The sequence below is a fragment of the Gracilinanus agilis genome, chromosome 3 (assembly GCF_016433145.1).
Source record: "Gracilinanus agilis isolate LMUSP501 chromosome 3, AgileGrace, whole genome shotgun sequence".
NCBI lineage: Eukaryota > Metazoa > Chordata > Mammalia > Didelphimorphia > Didelphidae > Gracilinanus > Gracilinanus agilis.
In genome coordinates, this window is record NC_058132.1 from 40,644,005 (window position 1) to 40,661,681 (window position 17,677).

Below are 17,677 nucleotides of genomic sequence, written 5' to 3' on the forward strand. Positions count from 1 at the left end.
TGCCATGCCCCTGGGATACTCACAGCAGACTCTGCCTCCTGTTTCTTCTGCAGGATGTCGGTGGCTGTGCTCTCCCTCTGTTTCTCCAGTTCTCTTACAAAAGAAAACACAAGCCATGTGTTAGCTGGGTAATCTACAGGAACGTTTAACAGACAGCCCCGGTTAGACGGGAGCCCAATAGACCCCCTGTGAGGCAGTGACTGCAGGTCTGGGACCTGTCATGGGGCTAACGTGGAAGCTGCATGCCCTTCTGTGAGGAAGAGCTGGGCAGCCCATCCAACTACTTCATGATGTATCCTGAACTCTCTTCTGACAGCAAACTCTCAGAGCAGAAAGACTGAATCACAGCAAAGAGGAAAATTATAAAGCTGTTAACTTGATTGCACTGTTGTCATTTCTGGGTTATTCCTGCCCCTTCCCCCAGCAGAGTTTGTGGGTCCCTTTCACCCAATCAAATGTGGCAATCTAGCCCTTTTGCTGTCCCAGAGTTAAGAGTGATTCCAACCAACTGACTCCTGATTCTTCGTCACATTCCCCAGGCCTTCAGGGAGCTCAGAACACAGTCCCATCGATGCAGTTTGTTTTTGGGCCGAGAGAGAGAGAGAAAGGAAAAAACTCACTTCTCCTTCTGCGCCCTGAGGTACGGTTTGATGACTAGTCGGTGCATGGCAAAGTAGACAACCAGAGGTCCCACGGTGGCATAGAATATAGCACTGGGAAGGAGCTGATCCGTCAAGTGAATAGGGAAGAAATAAGTCTGGCTAGCCCTATTTAGCCTATAAAAGAAGAAAGAAAAGACTCGGTTTCCCAGAAAGGGGTCTGCATAAATAGGTGAATTCAAGTGGCAGAGGATGAGTTTACTTTGGGGCCCGACGCTCTCCTGACCGTCTGTCCAACCTCCTGTTAGCTATGTGATGACCACGAGGACATCACACCAGTGAGTTTGGAGGGTAAAGCGGCTGATTTGGTCTCTTCTCAAAAGGATGGTAGCAAGCATATGGGACCAATTTTGGGAAAGGCGGAAAGAAATTCAATTCAAGTAGTGTCCTTCCCAGCGGGTGGGAGGGAGAGTACTTGAGAGGAGATGAGGTGGAGAAGACAGATATTTTCATCTTGAGCTGCCCATCTAGGAGAAATGTGCTGAGAGCTGAAAAGTAGCAATTTGAGTTCCTTTGCGGGGCTCTGGCGCCATCTGCTGGTCAAAGGTGAGTCGGGCAGTCAGAGCCCCTGGACAGGGAAACTGATTCTGCTAAAGACAATTTGCTGGAAAGGAGATTTCTGCAGTGTTAGAACACGTTAAAATGAGACCACAGAGAAATGCCTTTTATTTCAGAGAACGATCTAACAGTGTGGTACAATCAGTTCTACGCACAGATCGAGAGAAGGCGTTCATGCCTGGAAGCCTGTGTGAAAGAGGTCCAGGGCCCGATGGTGGGGTCTCCCGGCCTTCCTTGCTGAAACTCCGACTCCAAGAAGGCTCTGTGTGCCCCTACTTGGCATTCACTCCCACCGTAAGGATGCCCTTTGTTTGCTCTAAAGCTCTCCCAAAAGCTAACCCGCGGGGCCTGGTCCCAGGTGGGCGAGCTGTCTAGGCCCGACCAGGATTTCACTTACTTGATTTTGAGAGACACGCCCTGTGGGATGCCGATGCTGACTGAAGCTCCTAAAATACTGTGCCTAGAAATCTTCCTCTCTGCTCCGTATTCTACCACCGTCCCAAAGAAACCGGTCCTAGAATGGCCAAAGCAGAGAGGATGAGACAGGAGAGACTGTGCAGCGCTACTTCATCTTCATTCATCATGGGGAGGGGGAAGGAGACAACGGCCCACCTTCTCTCCACCTTCTCTCCCGCCCATAACTACAGTTATAAGTCTTCTGTCTCAATCAACCATAGAGTGGTGACAGCTGGAGCCATCACACCAATCGGGTAACAACACCCCCTCCCATCCTTACCAGAAAATAAGCACTAAATCAACCCACTTCTTTGCAGGAAGCAGCGATGAACTGGCCAGGACTTACTTGAGAGAACCTTTCACACGCGTCTGATCATCGTCCTGGAATTTATGTTGATAGCTGATCAATGCAAACGAGTGGGGGATACCAAGCTTTGAAAAAAGAAGGTAGGGAAAGTGCCTGGTTTAGACATCTGGGCCATCCTTCAGCAAGACCAGGTATGTGGCACCACTTCATTTCTCTGGCCTTACCTCATAATCCTCCCCACCAGGCATTCCATCCTTCAACCAAACTGGACCACTGTCCACCCCCTGCACACCTGTAGCTCCGGACCTTCGCTCACACTGTCCTCAGGCCGACAATGTTTTCCTTTCCCTTCTTTTCCCACTGAATTTCTAGGGATCCTTTCAAATCTAATTCAGGTATCACCTCCCCCATGAAGACAACCCTGACAAAGGGCAAACCCTTCCTTGTAGGCCTCGCACAACCTTTGGCCCTCCTCTGGTGTATTTGTCATGTAACATCATAAATATGATGTTAATGTTATGGGTGTTTTAACCCCTTACTAGACTGTGAGTCCCCCATGACAAAAGCTCTACTTTATCTATAATATTCCCCAGGGGCCCTTGCCCACAGTGGGCAGGTCAAAATGTTTTGAATCAAAGTATTTTGGGGTCCCCGAAATACTGAAGCTATAATAGCTGCCAAGACTAACACCCTCTAGGATAAAAATTCTAGCAGTGCACTCTAATAAAATGAGCACTGGACCTGGAGACAGGAGACCTGGTTCAAATCCCAGCTCTGACACTTACAAGGTATGTGACCACGGGGAAGTCACCTTCCTTCTCTGAGACTTAGCTTCCTCATCTGTAAAATGGAGATAACACTTATGCTACCTCTCTCTCTGGGCTATCATGTGGAAAGCTATATATACATCAATCACTTGTTGTACTGTTACTCTGGAAAAGGTGAGCGCCCCCTTGCTGCTCTGGGCCCTCTCAGGAATCTGCCCCCTTAGGATTGTTTAGCCAATCTGGCCTGCACCCCCAACTCTGGGCTGCTTATAAGTTTTCAAAACCTTAAAGTTTTCTATCAGAATATGGGCTCTTCCGAGGCATTGCATACAGATATTAAGTAGCATTCTACTTTGGGGGAATATTATTCCATTCACCATTGGAAACCAAGAGTGACCATCTTAAATCCTCCAAACAAGCTGCTCTAGAAATACAGTGTCCACAGCTGGCCAGACAGGACCTGCCTAGCTAGATAACATCCTCTCCACTAGGTATAGAGTACAAGAAAGGGCACAGTGCTCCTCCCACTGAAGCACATGATGATGTGCCTCAGGGAGCTACTTGGTTCCCTGCCTGGCAAGTCTTTCCTTGCAGAGTACCTGAAAGGCCACAGTGAAGTGGCTGGTCTTTGTGTCCCGGACGATGCTGGTGTTCATGGCTGACTGGATGCCCCATCGCCACTGCAAATAGCCCATGGTGTTCTTATCCAGGTTCCTTGCCAACACAGTGGTCAGGCCAGGCCGGATTCCCCGGGATGAAAACTGCAGAGCACAATTGGTCGTAATAAAGCTGGAGAAGAAGTGACAGGAGGAGGTCAGCTACAGTATCTAACTGCCGCCCTATCTTCTTAGTGATTACAGGACTGGAGGAGGGGAGGCAATCCCTGCGGGGTCCATTCTTGGTCAATTCTACTGCTGGTCTGAAGCCACACAGCTTGGACTCTAGTGGGCACTGCCTCAGGCTACATTGATCAGTCACTGACAAGAGGCACCGATTCTCCAATTTCCTTTGATATTTCTTTGCCACTTAAGAGTTTTAAAAGATGAGACTTGTGCCACCTTCTGGCTACAGAGGGATATTTCATGCCATCAAAACAGAACAAAGCTTGTAAACTTACAGCCAAGTGTCTGAACATATCTCTTCCTGTCCCTTTCCATCTTTCCTCCCTCCCTCTTTCTCTTCTCTCTTTAGGCTTCTTTCCATCTCCTGTCTTTCTCTCTGCCTCTCTTTCGTTCTCTCTCTGCATGCCTCTCTCTCCAATTCTCTCTTCCCCCTTTGTCTTTCTCCCCTCTCCCCTTCTTCCTGCATATTTCCTCTTTCCCTCTTTTTTTGTGTCTTCCTTCCCCTTTTTCCCTTCTCTCTAAGCTTTGAAAATCTTCTGTTTAAAAATAGGAATAAGAATACTTGAGGAATTTTCTTTTGGAATAAATAAAAACAACACATTTGTACCTGAAAGAGAACCCATGCCAGTTTTCCTCTATGCTATTTCTGCACCAAGTATAGGTATTTTGTATTATTTTCTATCCTATTCTTCAAACTGAGTTTGCACAGGTATCTTCAAAATGGGGACACATATGATCTTGCACCTATGGTTCTGGAGGTGAGAATGGTAACAATAAGATCAGAGAAACGGGGATTGGTCAGGTGAGGTGTTCAGAGGATCAGAAATGGATTGTGAGGCTGGAAGGGCCTGCAGAGGGCCAGCTCACCAGCGTCATTTTACTGCTGAGCAAAGTTGTCTGGGCAGGCTGGTTCAAGGGAAAAGGACTCAAATTGAGGCCTTCTGGTGCCAAGTCCATCATCACTTTTTCTATAGCCTAATGCTGTCTCTCTATTATGGGCTTGGTATAAATATAGTTGACAAGTATGGCCAAAACAACTGTAAAGTTCCTCCTAAATAGAGAGCCACATTCTGTGGTTAATGAAATCTCCTAAAAGAAATACAGGGCCCTGAACTCACTGAAATTAATTCAATTCAACAAAAGTCTACTGTACCAACTACAAGCCTCGTACCATGTGAGGTACAAGGAATATGAAATAAGAATCAATTCTAAATTTCTAAGGGGCAACAAAAAGGGGGTGATTGATTACAGTAAATTTACCATCTTGGTGTAAGGTTACGAAACAGCTTTAGGCCAAATAAAGGGCCTTGGAGGTCTCCAGCTCCAAATTCAAACTGTTTGAACAGAAAGGAAAAAAAGAGTTAAGAGCTTTTTTCATCTTGCATTTGCCATCAAGGTCTATTATAGCCAACCCCTTTTAGAGGGACTTTCGCCCTCAGTCATTAGACAATACCTCACCCCCAAGTTCTTCTCTGAGGCCTCAATCAAGAGGGTAGGCTTCAAGGTCTGATGAAGAACAATCAACTTGAAGAGTGGGTAGCCTTTGGTGCTTGCCCCCAGACTCCCTTCTGAGGCAGAGGCTGCCACCGGCACCATTCTCTTGCTCTGGTCTTCTCTGGCCTGAGCCTTTTTTTCTGTCCTCCTCAGCTGTCCTCAGTGTCAGGAGGCCCTTCTCAGAGGCTGAGGTTTTGTGAAAGCTCAGCAGCAGTTCAGTTTGGCAAGGCCCACAGGCTACTCTGGCCACCACTGAGGTCTCTTGCCACTCAGTCCCTAACCTGTGTGACTTCCAAGGTACTGTTGCTGCCTAGTGTGGTCAATTCAGAGGGACTGGTCAATCTGAACTGGGGAGATACAAGTTATCACTTGTCCTGACTTTCATGAGGAAAAAGATCAGTGTCTATAGGTACTTGTTTAAAAAGATGTGCATCATTTTCCAGCTCAGTGCTTCTAGAGGTTAGGTTTTTTTGGTTTGTTTTGTTTTTAAACTATGACCTTGGTACTACTGGCTATTTTTAAATTTGAAAAATGCTAATTAATTAATTAAGAATATTTTCTCATGGTTATGTGATTCATATTCTTTCCCTCCCCTCCTCCCACCCACCTCCTGTAGTCAATGAGCGGTTCCACTGGGTTTTACATGTGTCATTGATCAAGACCTCTTTTCTACTGGGATGGTCGTTTAGAGTCTACACCCCCAATCATATCCCCATCGACCCATGCGATCAAGCAGTTGTTTTTCTCCTGTGTTTTTGCTCCCACAGTTCTTTCTCTGGATGTTCTTTCTCATAAGTCCCTCAGAATTGTCCTGGATCATTGCATTGCTGCTAGTAGAGAAGTCTATTACATTCGATTGTGCCACAGTGGTAGTACTGTCTTAAGGTTCTAGAGAAAATTATTGTCCAATTAAGATATCAGTTCAGCACTGCCATTAGGCCTGAGCTGGATTTGTGTTCTTTCAGACCCCTTTCTGGGGTTTACAATCTGCTATACATTCTGATCTGGCTATCCTCAGAATAGCTGGGGTTAACTTTTACTGCACAAAAGTTTCCACTTACAGATTCTGAGCAAGACCCAGCAAACAACATGTAACGGGCAGAAAGAAAGCTGTCAATCAATTACTCTTACCTCTCCCCATCCCTTTGCAGAAGTCACTCGCCGAAGGGCAAAGTTAATGGAACCTCCTCCATTCCCATTCTGGGTTGAAAGGCTTCCAGAGAGGATGGCTGTGTCTGTTGCTGTCAAGGGTGCCTGGGAAATGACATTTGCTGGTATTGAATGAACCAAGGCTATAAGCAGCTTCAATTATAACAGCCTGATGAATATATCACAAAGACACAGTCAAACCCAAAGATGACCTTATAGGTCACATGGGGATATAGGATTGCCTCAACTGCTTTTTTTCTCAGATGTAGCACTTAGCTAACTGCACTACCTAGGGCCACCAAGTTAATACATTCTAAATATGTTCTTACAGCCCAACTTGACAAGGCCACAGGGAAGCCCACAGTGAGAGTTGGGTTCTTATTGTGCCAAATTGCAGCAATATTTTCATTTTATTGCCCTGGGGGGAGGGGGAGCACTAATTGTGACTCCTCTAGCCTGTATTGGCTGCCCAAGATCGGGCCAGGATGGGGTGAGGACCCTGGGGCTTTTGGATGGCTCTAGAAGGATTGTAGATTGTCCAGAATCAGGATTTGACTCCCTATACCAGGGCATCGGGATGAGTTGTGCCTGTTGGTCGGATGTTTTCTGGTAGGACCTCCTACCAGATTCCACTTGTATTTCTGTCTTATTCTATAATTTTTTTTTTAAACCCTTACTTTCTGTCTTGGAGTCAATCCTGTGTATTGGCTCCAAGGCAAGAAGAGTGGTAAGGGTAGGCAATGGGGGTCAAGTGACTTGTTCAGGATCACACAGCTGGGAAGTGGCTAAGGTCATATTTGAACCTAGGACCTCCCGTCTCTAGGCTTGGCTCTCAATCCACTGAGCTACCCAGCTGCCCCCCTATTCTATAATTTTGCTTAGTGGGGAACTACAAGCATAGAAACTCCTTGTGCTAATGCAGATTAGCAACTCAAGTGAAATTAGCAGTTCTGGAGAGCTGCCTGGAGTACTGAGAGAGGTTCAGTGACTGCCCAGTTACCCAGCCAGTATGCATGACAGGTAAGACTTGAACACTTCTCTTCCTGATTCATAGGCCAGGCTTTTATCCACTAAGTCATGCTGTCTCTTCACCTAGCCAAATTGACAGCCCAGGGGACTGAATGATACTGACCTCAAGACAGAAGTCAATGGAGAGAGAAGAGAGAGAGAAACAGAAGATGTTGGTGCCCATCCAAGAGAAATTAAATTACATTTTAAAGTCTCCTCTCATAGTCACTTGTGGCATTTAGTGAAAGGCAAGGAAATACAATATGCTGGCTTTGAACTCAAAGCACCTGGATTCAAAGTCTGGCCTTGTTACTTCCACCTGTGTGATGGGCCGGTTCAGTTTTCAAGCTGAGGATCATTGTGACCATGACCAACAACTGGCCACAAGTGAAGAAACCTGGCCCAGTAGGCCCAGTAGCCTTCAGCTGTTTTGATTTGCATATGTTTGTAACGTCTTACCATTAACAAACATGTTACTCCCCCTCAGTAGAATGGGATTCATTCTTGTCTTTATCCTCAGTGCCCAATACAGTGCTTGGCACACAGCAGGTCCTCGATGAAGGATTTAGTCCAGAGGAAAACTATGGTACATATATTTGTTTTGGGTAAAGGGTCTGAATCACCATCACAAAGTTCAGCTGTAACCAGAGGGTTTTTGGTTTGTACACATCTTAAATATAAAATTAAGACTCAGTTCAAATCCAATTTTAAACATTTAGGGAAATCCCTTAATTCCTGTCTGCCTTAGTTTCCTCAAATGTAAAATGGGGAAACAATAACATCTACCTCCCAGGGCTGTTGTGAGGATCAAATGAAATATTTGTAAAAAGCACTTAGCACAGTGCCTGGCACAGAATAGGTGTTATTTAAATGTTAACTAACATCATCATTAAAACTAAAATTGATAAAGGATATTCTTTCCTAAACAAAGATGATAAAGTCTCTGAACAACTCTTCCTTCCCTCTACTGGGTGCTATGGGACCTCCAGACTCCTGGATGGAATTCTGGGCAGGGCACAGGGGAGTGCTGGGCTTTACCTCGATGGATTGGGAAATGTGCATTTTGTTGATTTCAATCTGAGGGAAACCACTTCCAGGAACGTCTTCATAGTCTTCATCATAGCGATCAAAAAGGTCCGTGGCATCTACTCCCACGCTGATGGTTCCCTGGAGAAGGAAAGACAACTGGTGAAATAAAACAAATGTGTCGTGTCACAGCTGGAAAGCAACAACACTTTTGTCAGCTGGTCCACAGCTCGTTTAAGGAACCATCTAATAATTACATATCTCAAAAGGCTCATGGGCAGTGCTCTATCCTGCCCTCAGCTTCTCATCACCAGAGATCTAAATTGATGGAAGATGTGTCTCCTTGACTCTATGCCTGCCATTCTAACCCCTCTGCCACCTACCCACCTACCTACCTATCTACCTACCTACCAACCCCCACCCTCCCATCATCCATAGTTGAAAAAAAAATGCCTCAAAGTATCCTCTGACCTCATCATGTCTTCTACACTAGGAGGTGGGCAATATGCATCATCCCAAGTCTTCTAGAATCATGGTTGGTCCTCATGTTGATCAAAATTCTCAATTCTATTTAAAAAATTTTATTTTTCAAATTTACATAAATTTTTTTTTCAAAATTACATGTGAAAATAATGTTTAACAATAGTTTAAAAAATTTTTGACTTCCAAATTCATTCTCCCATTCCTCTTCTCCCTCCTCCTTGAGAAGGCATGCAATTTCACATAGGTCATATACGTACAGTCATGTAAAATATATTTCCATATTAGTCATATTGTGAAAGAAAACAGACACCCCCCCCAAAAAACACCAAGAAAAATAAAGGAAGTAAAAAATAGTATGTTTTGATCTACATTCAGATGTTGCCAATTTTTTCTCTAGAGGTAGACAACAACATTTTTCATTGAGACCTTCAGAACTGTCTTGAATCATTGTATTGTTGAGAGTAACTAAGTCATTCACAATTGATCATCATACAATATAGCATTACTGTACAATAGTTTTTTTGATTCTGCTCACTTCACATCATTTCATGTAAGTCCAGATTTTTTGAAGCTATCTTGCTTAACATTTCTTATAGCACAACAGTATTCTATCACAATCATACACTATAACTTGTTTATCCATTCCTCAATTGAGGGGCATTCCCTCAGTTTCCAATTCTTTGCCATCATGAAAAGAGCTACAATAAATATTTTGAACTATACAGGTACATAACTTGTGTGGGATAAAAATGAGCACCCACCCCATGAAAATTAAAAATCTGGAGTCAGAAAGTGAGAGTAGAAGAGATGGAAGTTTATTCTTTTTTTATGAGAAAGGTAAATGCCCTAGTGGCAAATGCAATGCCTGGGTTCAAATACAGACATTATATATGTTCCTGATGCGAAACTCCTCCCCACCCTCCTCTGTCTGATCCACCTTGTCTGTGGGCCAGGATTTACAATCTAGGTACGAAGTCTACCCCAATCAGAAAATAAAAAGCTCATCACTTGGGAGGGGGTAAGGAGGGTTAAGAATATCACCCTAAATTTTCAAGGGTAAGGATAAAGAGACAGCTGAGTTGGCCTTGGATAAGGGGGCCTCTCATCCTCCTAACTCACATGCCCCCTAAATCTACTAAGGCTAAGCAAATAAGGGAGAAGTCCTTGAAACTAAAACAGACTTGCTTACACATTTCATTCTTAGTTAAGGGGTGTAAGCTGGGTGCTTTACTTTAAGAATCACATACTTTATTTTATTCTACTCATATCCTTTTCTTAAAAAAAAAAATCTCCTTGGGACACAGATTGAGCAGTGATATTGCTGGGTCAGAAGGTATGGATGATTTTATAGCCCACAGGGCATAGTTCCAAATTTCTCTCTAGAATGGTCAGATCAATTTAGAACTCTACCAATAGTGCATTAGTATCCTACTAGTCTCACATCCTCTCCAACATTTGTCATTTTGTTTTCTGTCATATTACCCAATCAGATAGGTATGAGGGGTATCTCAGAGTTGTTTTTTTTTTTTTTTTTTTTTTTTTAAATTTTTAACCCTTGTACTTTGGTGTATTGTCGCATAGGTGGAAGATTGGTAAGGGTGGGCAATGGGGGTCAAGTGACTTGCCCAGGGTCACACAGCTGGGAAGTGGCTGAGGCCGGGTTTGAACCTAGGACCTCCTGTCTCTAGGCCTGACTCTCACTCCACTGAGCTACCCAGCTGCCCCCTCAGAGTTGTTTTAATTTGTGTTTCTCTAATCAGTAGTGATTTAGAGTATTTTTTCATATGACTAAATAGTTTTGATTTCTTTGCCTGAAAACTACCTCTATATTCTTTGACCACTTGTCAATTGAAGAATGACTCATATTCTCATAAATTTGACTCAGGTCAAAATATATTAAGAAAGGAGGTCTTTATCAGAAAACTTGCCATAAAAACTTTTTCAGTTTTGATTACTATTTATTTCCTTCTATCCTATTTTTCCCCATTTGTCCTCTCTCTCCTTTCATCTTCCAAGGTGGTCGGATTTAAGGAGAGGTATGGCCCTTGCTCTGGTCTGGGAGTGATCACAAGTATTCTTTTCTACCTTGGAACTGGGACTAGGGTCCTTACTTCCTTACTCTGAGACTTTGACCTGGAACTGAGTATAGGCAATATCACAGAGTCATGCTCCCAGTGCCAGTAAAGGGTTCTCCTTTTGATCAGTTGTCTGACTCCCTTATCATCCCTGGGCTGAGAGCTTCAGAAGCTATTTCTATTGATTCAAGTCATCCCCAAGGCCTGCTGCTGGATTTCTGGGGTTTGCTTGAGCATTACCACGCTTGATTCTTATGGCAGTTAGAAAGACTTTTCCTGTTGATCTTCTAACTTGTTTTGGGCTGAAAAATTGTTTTACCTTATCCTTCCATTTGTTTTGCCATGCTAGAATTTGTTTTGAGCCATTATTTTAAAGTTGTTTGGAGAGGAATTTGGGACAGCTTATATTTATTCTGCTTGGCTCCACCCTCCCCACAATTCTATTTTCTAAGAGAGTAGAGTTGAGAGTTCCCTCGTCCACTACAAATATACCCTTAATGCAAAATTGGTTTTAACTTTCTGAAATTATAACGATACAATAATAAATTTAAATAAATCTCCAAAGATGGAAGTTGAAATTAAATGACTAGAAACAAGAAAAAAAATTTAAAATTCTCTTTTAAAATTAAGTTTCTGGGTATGTAACATATTGTTTACTATACCTCATCAGAATGCCAGGAGAAAACTAATTCTTGAGAAATACCAAATTAAGTTCTACAGCACACTGAAATTTACCAGACATTTAAAAAATATTCATTATACAAGAAATGAAGATTTCACTTTTTTTAATAGGCCAGTTGTCTAATTTGCACAGGATTTGATTTAATATATTAAAATATTGCTAAACAGCTAAGGGAAGAGTTTATGACCAAGCAATAAATACAGGGAATTATGGAAAATTAAATAGATAATTCTGATTACATGAAATTAAAATGCTTTTGCACAAACAAAATGCAGCCAAAATAAGGAGGAAAATGGTAAAAAAATTTTTTGCTACAAATTTCTATGATAAGGTATTTCTCAAATATATAAGAAACAAAGCCAAATTTATAAGAAATAAGAGCTATTCCTTAGCTCAGTGATGGGCAAACTTTTTAAAGAGGGAGCCAAAGGAAAGGAAATGCTCACCTGTCAGTCTGTTTCTAAGGCAACTTTTGAAGTTTCATTGTATTGTATCCTACTCATTGTATTAATTAGATTAGGAGTAATGTTGTGCAGCCAGATAGAACTTTTCAGGGCTGGCGGAGGGCTGTAGTTTGCCCATCACTGCCTTAGCTGATAAATGACCAAAGGATAAAGAATTGTTAGTTTTCAGAAGAAAAAATATTTTTACTCACTTCTGATTAGAAAAATGCAAATTAGAACAACTCTGAGATACCACTTTATACCAATCAGATTAGCTAACAAGAAAAGGAAAATGACAAATTCTGGAGAGGGTGTGGAAAAACTTGGACACTAATATACAGTTGGTGGAGTTATAAACTAGTCCAACCATTCTGGAGAAATTTTGGAACTATGTCCAAAGGACAAAAAACTGTGCCTCTCCAATACTACTATTAAGTCTCTATCCTGAAGAGATCAAAGAAAAGGGAAAAGAGAGCCTATTAGTACCAAAATATTTATAGCAGCTTTTTGGGGTGGCAAAGAATTGGAAACCAAGGGGATGCTCAACAATTAGGGAATGACTGAGCAAGTTGTGGTATATAATTGTGATGGAATACTATTTTTCTCTAAGAAATGATGAGCAGGAAAATTTCAGAAAAACCTAAGAAGATTTATATGAAATGATGCAAAGTGAAGTGAGCAGAACCAGAAGAGTGCACACAGGAACAACAATATTACAAGGATGATCAGCTGTGAAAAACCTGACTATTCTGATTAAGACAATGACTCAAGGTAATTCCAAAGGACTCATGATTAAAAAAGCTATTTACCTCCAGAGAGATATCTAATGAATCCTGATTGCAGACTGAAGCATACTTTAAAAAACGTTCTTTGTTTTTATTGTTTGTGTTTTCTTTTGTAACATGACTAATATGGAAATATGTTAAACATGACCTCACACATAATAGCTGAAATAAAATTGCTTGTCTTCTCAAGGGAGGGAATTTGAAACTAAACATTTTCTAAAAATGATTGTTAAATTTTTTTACATGCAATCGGGAAATAGTTAATTATATTAATAAAATAATTATTAAAAATATTACTAATTCCCCACATGATAGATTTGTTCAAAACTTTTCTTAGTCTACTTTTTATTTTCATGAGTTTGTTCTCATGCTAGGTTACATAAAATTTCTTTCTTCATAGAGCTGATCCAGTCTGCTGGGAAAGACATGTATCTAAGATGGCTCTTCACAACTGGCCTATTTGTTGTTTCCTATACACACATTTTGTCACTTGCCTGTGTCTTTGTCACCTATCTCCACTTCCACCTCCCAGACTTCCTAAATACCACTAAGGCTCAACTGAAATGTTTCCTCCTAAATGAGGCCTTTCCTGATCTTCCCAGTTCTTAGTGGTTATTCAAATCACCTTGCATTTATTCATTTACTCACTTATTCATTAATTCATTCATTTACACAGATATATGTATTTATAGATTTTGCATTTCCTTACAATGTACATGTTATTGTTTTCCCCAACAGAATGTAAGTCCCTAAAGTACCAGGACTATTTCATTTTTGTTTTCATTTAGCCTGGGATCAAGAAGGCCTGGGTTCAAATGTGACCCCAGACATTTACTAGCTGTTTCCTCAATTGTAAAATGGGGATCATAACAACCCCAACTTCCCAGGGTAGTTGTGAGGATCAAAGGAGATAGCACTTATCACAGGGCCTGGCATATTGGTGCTTAATACTTATTCCCTTCACCCCATCTTTGGGGTCCAGCACAGTGGACACCTGGCACATACATAGTAGGTACACAAAAAATGCCTGTTGAATAAACTATTTACCCCTTTATCTTTTTCTCTTCTCAGTTTGGAACTTTAGAAGAAATATGATCACAAAATGGTGTTTTCATGTAATTTCAGTCCAAACAGTTTGAAGCAAATGGTTTAAGAGGTGAAAATAAACTGAAGGATTCAACATTATTAAATCTGGCTTTGTTTCCTATTCCACAGGCCAGAGACATCAGCCTCTAAACTCTGTTTAGAACAAAGATTTATACTGATCTTGCAGTGACCATCACCCAAGTCACTAGAAGGCCCCTTAGTTTTCAAGAGTTAAAACTATTTTTCAAATCTTAAGTTTCATTCTTCCAACCATACATTTGCTCCTAAAACCAAGGCTGAAATAACTATGAAAACTAAAGGCAGTGCCAGTGGCCTTCAAAAACTGCAGTGCTCTGAGCTGCTCCTAGACTAGAGAAAATAACTGAAATAGAAACAATGAGGGGAAGTAAAGGAGAATTTTAAGGTTAAAGGACAACAATGTTGAAATTCAAATAAATTTGCTGATGAAAATGACAAAACAAACGATTCTGAGTGTATTACGATTTCTTTTAATGACAAAGGGAGCATTTGATGTTTGTTGGCTACCCTTCATCAATTCCAAGGAAATAACCTTTTGAAAATGAAGAAATCACAGTAACAGAATAAGGTGAACTCAAATCCTGCCTCATACTTACAAGCTGTGTGACTCTGAGCAAGTCATTTTACCTCTGCCTATCTCAGTTTCCTCAAGTGTAAAATGGAGATAATAATAGCATCTCCTCTCTAGGGTTATTGTGAAGATCAAATGAGATAATAACTATAAAGTGCCTGCACAAGGTCTGCCACATAGTAAATCCTTCATGAATGCTTATTCCCTTTTCTTCCTCTTCCTAAAGAACAAAGGGTTTTGGTTATTGCTTCAACTCCCTTTCTACCCCCTCGATAATAAGTGCTTATCTAAGTGGCCATGAATTTGGTAAAAATAAACATTGGATCTGAATTCTGATGTGGTCAAGAGAATGAGATGAAAGATTTTTATAAACAAAAATTGGACTCACACACAGGTTTTATCTTATGGATCACACTTGTACCCACAGCTTTTAATCTAATTGCCATTCAGGCTCAGATTCACGCTATCATAAAAACCTTACGCTAGGGGCAGCTGGGTAGCTCAGTGGATTGAGAGTCAGGCCTAGAGATGGGAGGTCCTGGGTTCAAATCCGACCTCAGCCACTTCCCAGCTATGTGACCCTGGGCAAGTCACTTGACCCCCATTGCCCACCCTTACCACTCTTCCACCAAGGAGCCAATACACAGAAGTTAAGGGTTAAAAAAAAAAAAAAAGAAAAAAGAAAAAAAAAAAAGCCTTACGCTAGTCTTTTCTGAAATGCCTCAGAAATAATTTTTCAAGCAGAAAGAGTTTGTAAGATAAAACATTTCTCTTCAAATAAGGTGGTGACTGCTGGCAAGTCCAGAACAGGAAGTTTGCAAAGCACTTGGTTAACTCCTCCTGACTGTCCCACCTGGAACAATTCTCTTTTAAATCTTTAGTTTTGGCTACAAGCATGCAATCATGGTTATAACAAAAATAGGCACTCCTTTTTTCATCTTTACATAAGTAACTGTGATACCTCCCTGTGGCCATGGGTGGGAGGCAATGATCCTGGGATCTCAAAGGCTCAGGCCCCGATTGGCCTCTATCTGTTGTCTTGGGGACTGGCCTAGCTAAGTATGGAGAGGCTCATGACCACATTGGCTTTAGAGTAACAGCAAGGAGCAGCTGCTGAATTGCAGGGGAACTACAATGTGTTTCAGCAGAAGGACTGGGCATTCAAACACATCCTGCTAAATTTCTGAAGTCAGCAGTAGTAGGATGAAGTAACTGAAAAGCTACCCAGAGAACAAGTAGTTCTCAAAATGGATGCTTTAGGCTGTACATTTAATTCAATTACACATATGCACCTCACCATGTCCTCTTGTAACATATATAAAAAAAAAACCCAACAATCCAAAAGCCATTTATCAAAACCAACCCATAACTCTGATTACATCTAGCAGATCTGTACAACATGGCTCCAAAGCCTCTCCTCCTCTGGGCCAGGCTTGGTCTCCTGTTTCCCTTACTGTTCGGTCTACATGGCTGTAGTCACTGAGCAGCCTGTGCTCCTGATTCTGCTCACTTCACTCTACAATGGCTCAATGAAGTCTTCTTGTGCTTCTCGGAACTGTTCAGAATCATCGTTTCTTGCCATACCCTAACACTGCCTTTTGAGCCACAGCTTGTTTAGCCATTCCTCCATACATCAAACTCAGAGTGCCCTAGCCGAGAAGTTGGGAACAGGAGCATTTTTTTCACCAGGTGGTTGGTTTGGCTGGGCTTCTCTTTTTCTCTCTTTGGTTATTTGTTACAAGTGATGGTTGGCTAGCCAGATGGAGGAGAGGCGAGGAGAGAGGGATGTTCATAATGCCAATCAACGAAAAACAGCTGTAGAGCTATGTCTAAGGGGATGGAAAAAGAGGAGGAAAAGGCCAAATCTATTATTATTCTGTGCCTTGTGTGGAGTGAGTCCTCAATAAATATGTTGACCATACAAACTGCCAGTAATTAGTGCATCCTTTCCTTCGATTACTCTTGGTCTATTCTTGGGCCATTAAAGAAAAATCATTACACAAAGGAGATATTCTTTAGCCTATATTGTCTCTTCCCCTAGACACTATAGAAGATGTTAAGGAGGCCCTTCATTGAAGGAAAAGGGGAGTTATCAATAACTTGCCTATTCTATTCTTTGGTTATTTTTCACTTAGTGATTAAGGCCAAAAAAAAAAAAAAAAAAAAAAAAGGTGAAAAATTTCACATTTTCAACATTGTTATTTAAAAATATCATTATTTTTAGTTTAAAAAAGGCATTATCTGGAGTTCAGAGAAAGGACAGATAAGACCCCCCTGGTCTAAAATTCTATAAGGGAAATCACATGGAAAAGGGGTAGAATGCTCTCAAAAATAACATTCTGAAAACACCAAGAAAAACAATTCTGGTAAGAGAGGAAAGGGAGCATTATTTAAATAGATCGTGTGAACTTTGACCAATTCAGACTTCATGTTAAAAGTCAAAATGTACTGAAGTTGGTGATGAATGCAAAAGACTGCAGTAAGAACAAAATTACTTTTTGAACTGATAAATAAAAAAATTAAAAAGACTTTTAAAAATCCATGTTGAGGTCAAGAGGAAGATCAAAGAAGGGATAGAACTGTGACTTGGTGTAGATGGGCCAAGAAAGCAGAACTATTCAAGTTTTATTTTGTGCTTGTATTCTTTGTAAAAAAAAAAGGAAAGAAAAAAAAGATCTTTGGCTTAGAAATAATACAATGAAAATTGATAATATTCAAATAAGATAAATGAAAAGCTCAGAATTCAGGAGAATATGAAAAGCTTAGAATTCATCTGAAAGGCTAACCCTAAATGTCAAGAAGGCTAGAAATCAGGCTATAGGAGAGCAGCTGAAGGAAGTGGGGAAAATTAACCTGAAGAAAAAGTTAAGAAATGATATAGACAGATAACTTTAAACAGAGATAGGATATAATGGATGTCTTGAAGTGATTAAATTCAACTAAAGGAAACATTTAAGCAAGGGCATATTGCTTGCAAGGTATCACAGTAACAAAAAATAATAGTCCTTGCCCTGGAGTTTACATTCTAATATGGAAAGCAGGGAAATAGGGGCAACAAGATTAATAGAAGATGGGAAGTAACAGGGCATCAGAGAATTCTAAATAAACCAGGAGGCTCTGGAGCTGAATCTGCTAGTCTGAGCTAGCAAACTAGAATGGCAGGCTGCAATGCGGAGGGAGTGCTGTCAGGCATGGCATGGGGAGGGAGGAGAAAAACCAGGCAAGCACAGTGTCATGGAAGGCAAAG

The 17,677-nt window shown here is 41.3% G+C and overlaps 1 protein-coding gene across 1 annotated transcript in view; it reads right to left on the reverse strand.

Moving 5' to 3' along the window:
* The window catches only part of DNAJC11 (DnaJ heat shock protein family (Hsp40) member C11), a 71,652-nt gene that overhangs the window by 3,786 nt on the left and 50,189 nt on the right, over positions 1-17,677 (reverse strand). Inside the window, exons 5-12 of the mRNA XM_044667660.1 lie at positions 8,279-8,407; positions 6,215-6,337; positions 4,850-4,923; positions 3,347-3,536; positions 2,020-2,105; positions 1,615-1,731; positions 621-776; positions 24-93 (exon numbers count right to left, since the gene is read on the reverse strand). Coding sequence (XP_044523595.1) covers positions 24-93; positions 621-776; positions 1,615-1,731; positions 2,020-2,105; positions 3,347-3,536; positions 4,850-4,923; positions 6,215-6,337; positions 8,279-8,407 — 945 coding nt within the window. The remainder of the gene's footprint in view (positions 1-23; positions 94-620; positions 777-1,614; positions 1,732-2,019; positions 2,106-3,346; positions 3,537-4,849; positions 4,924-6,214; positions 6,338-8,278; positions 8,408-17,677) is intronic.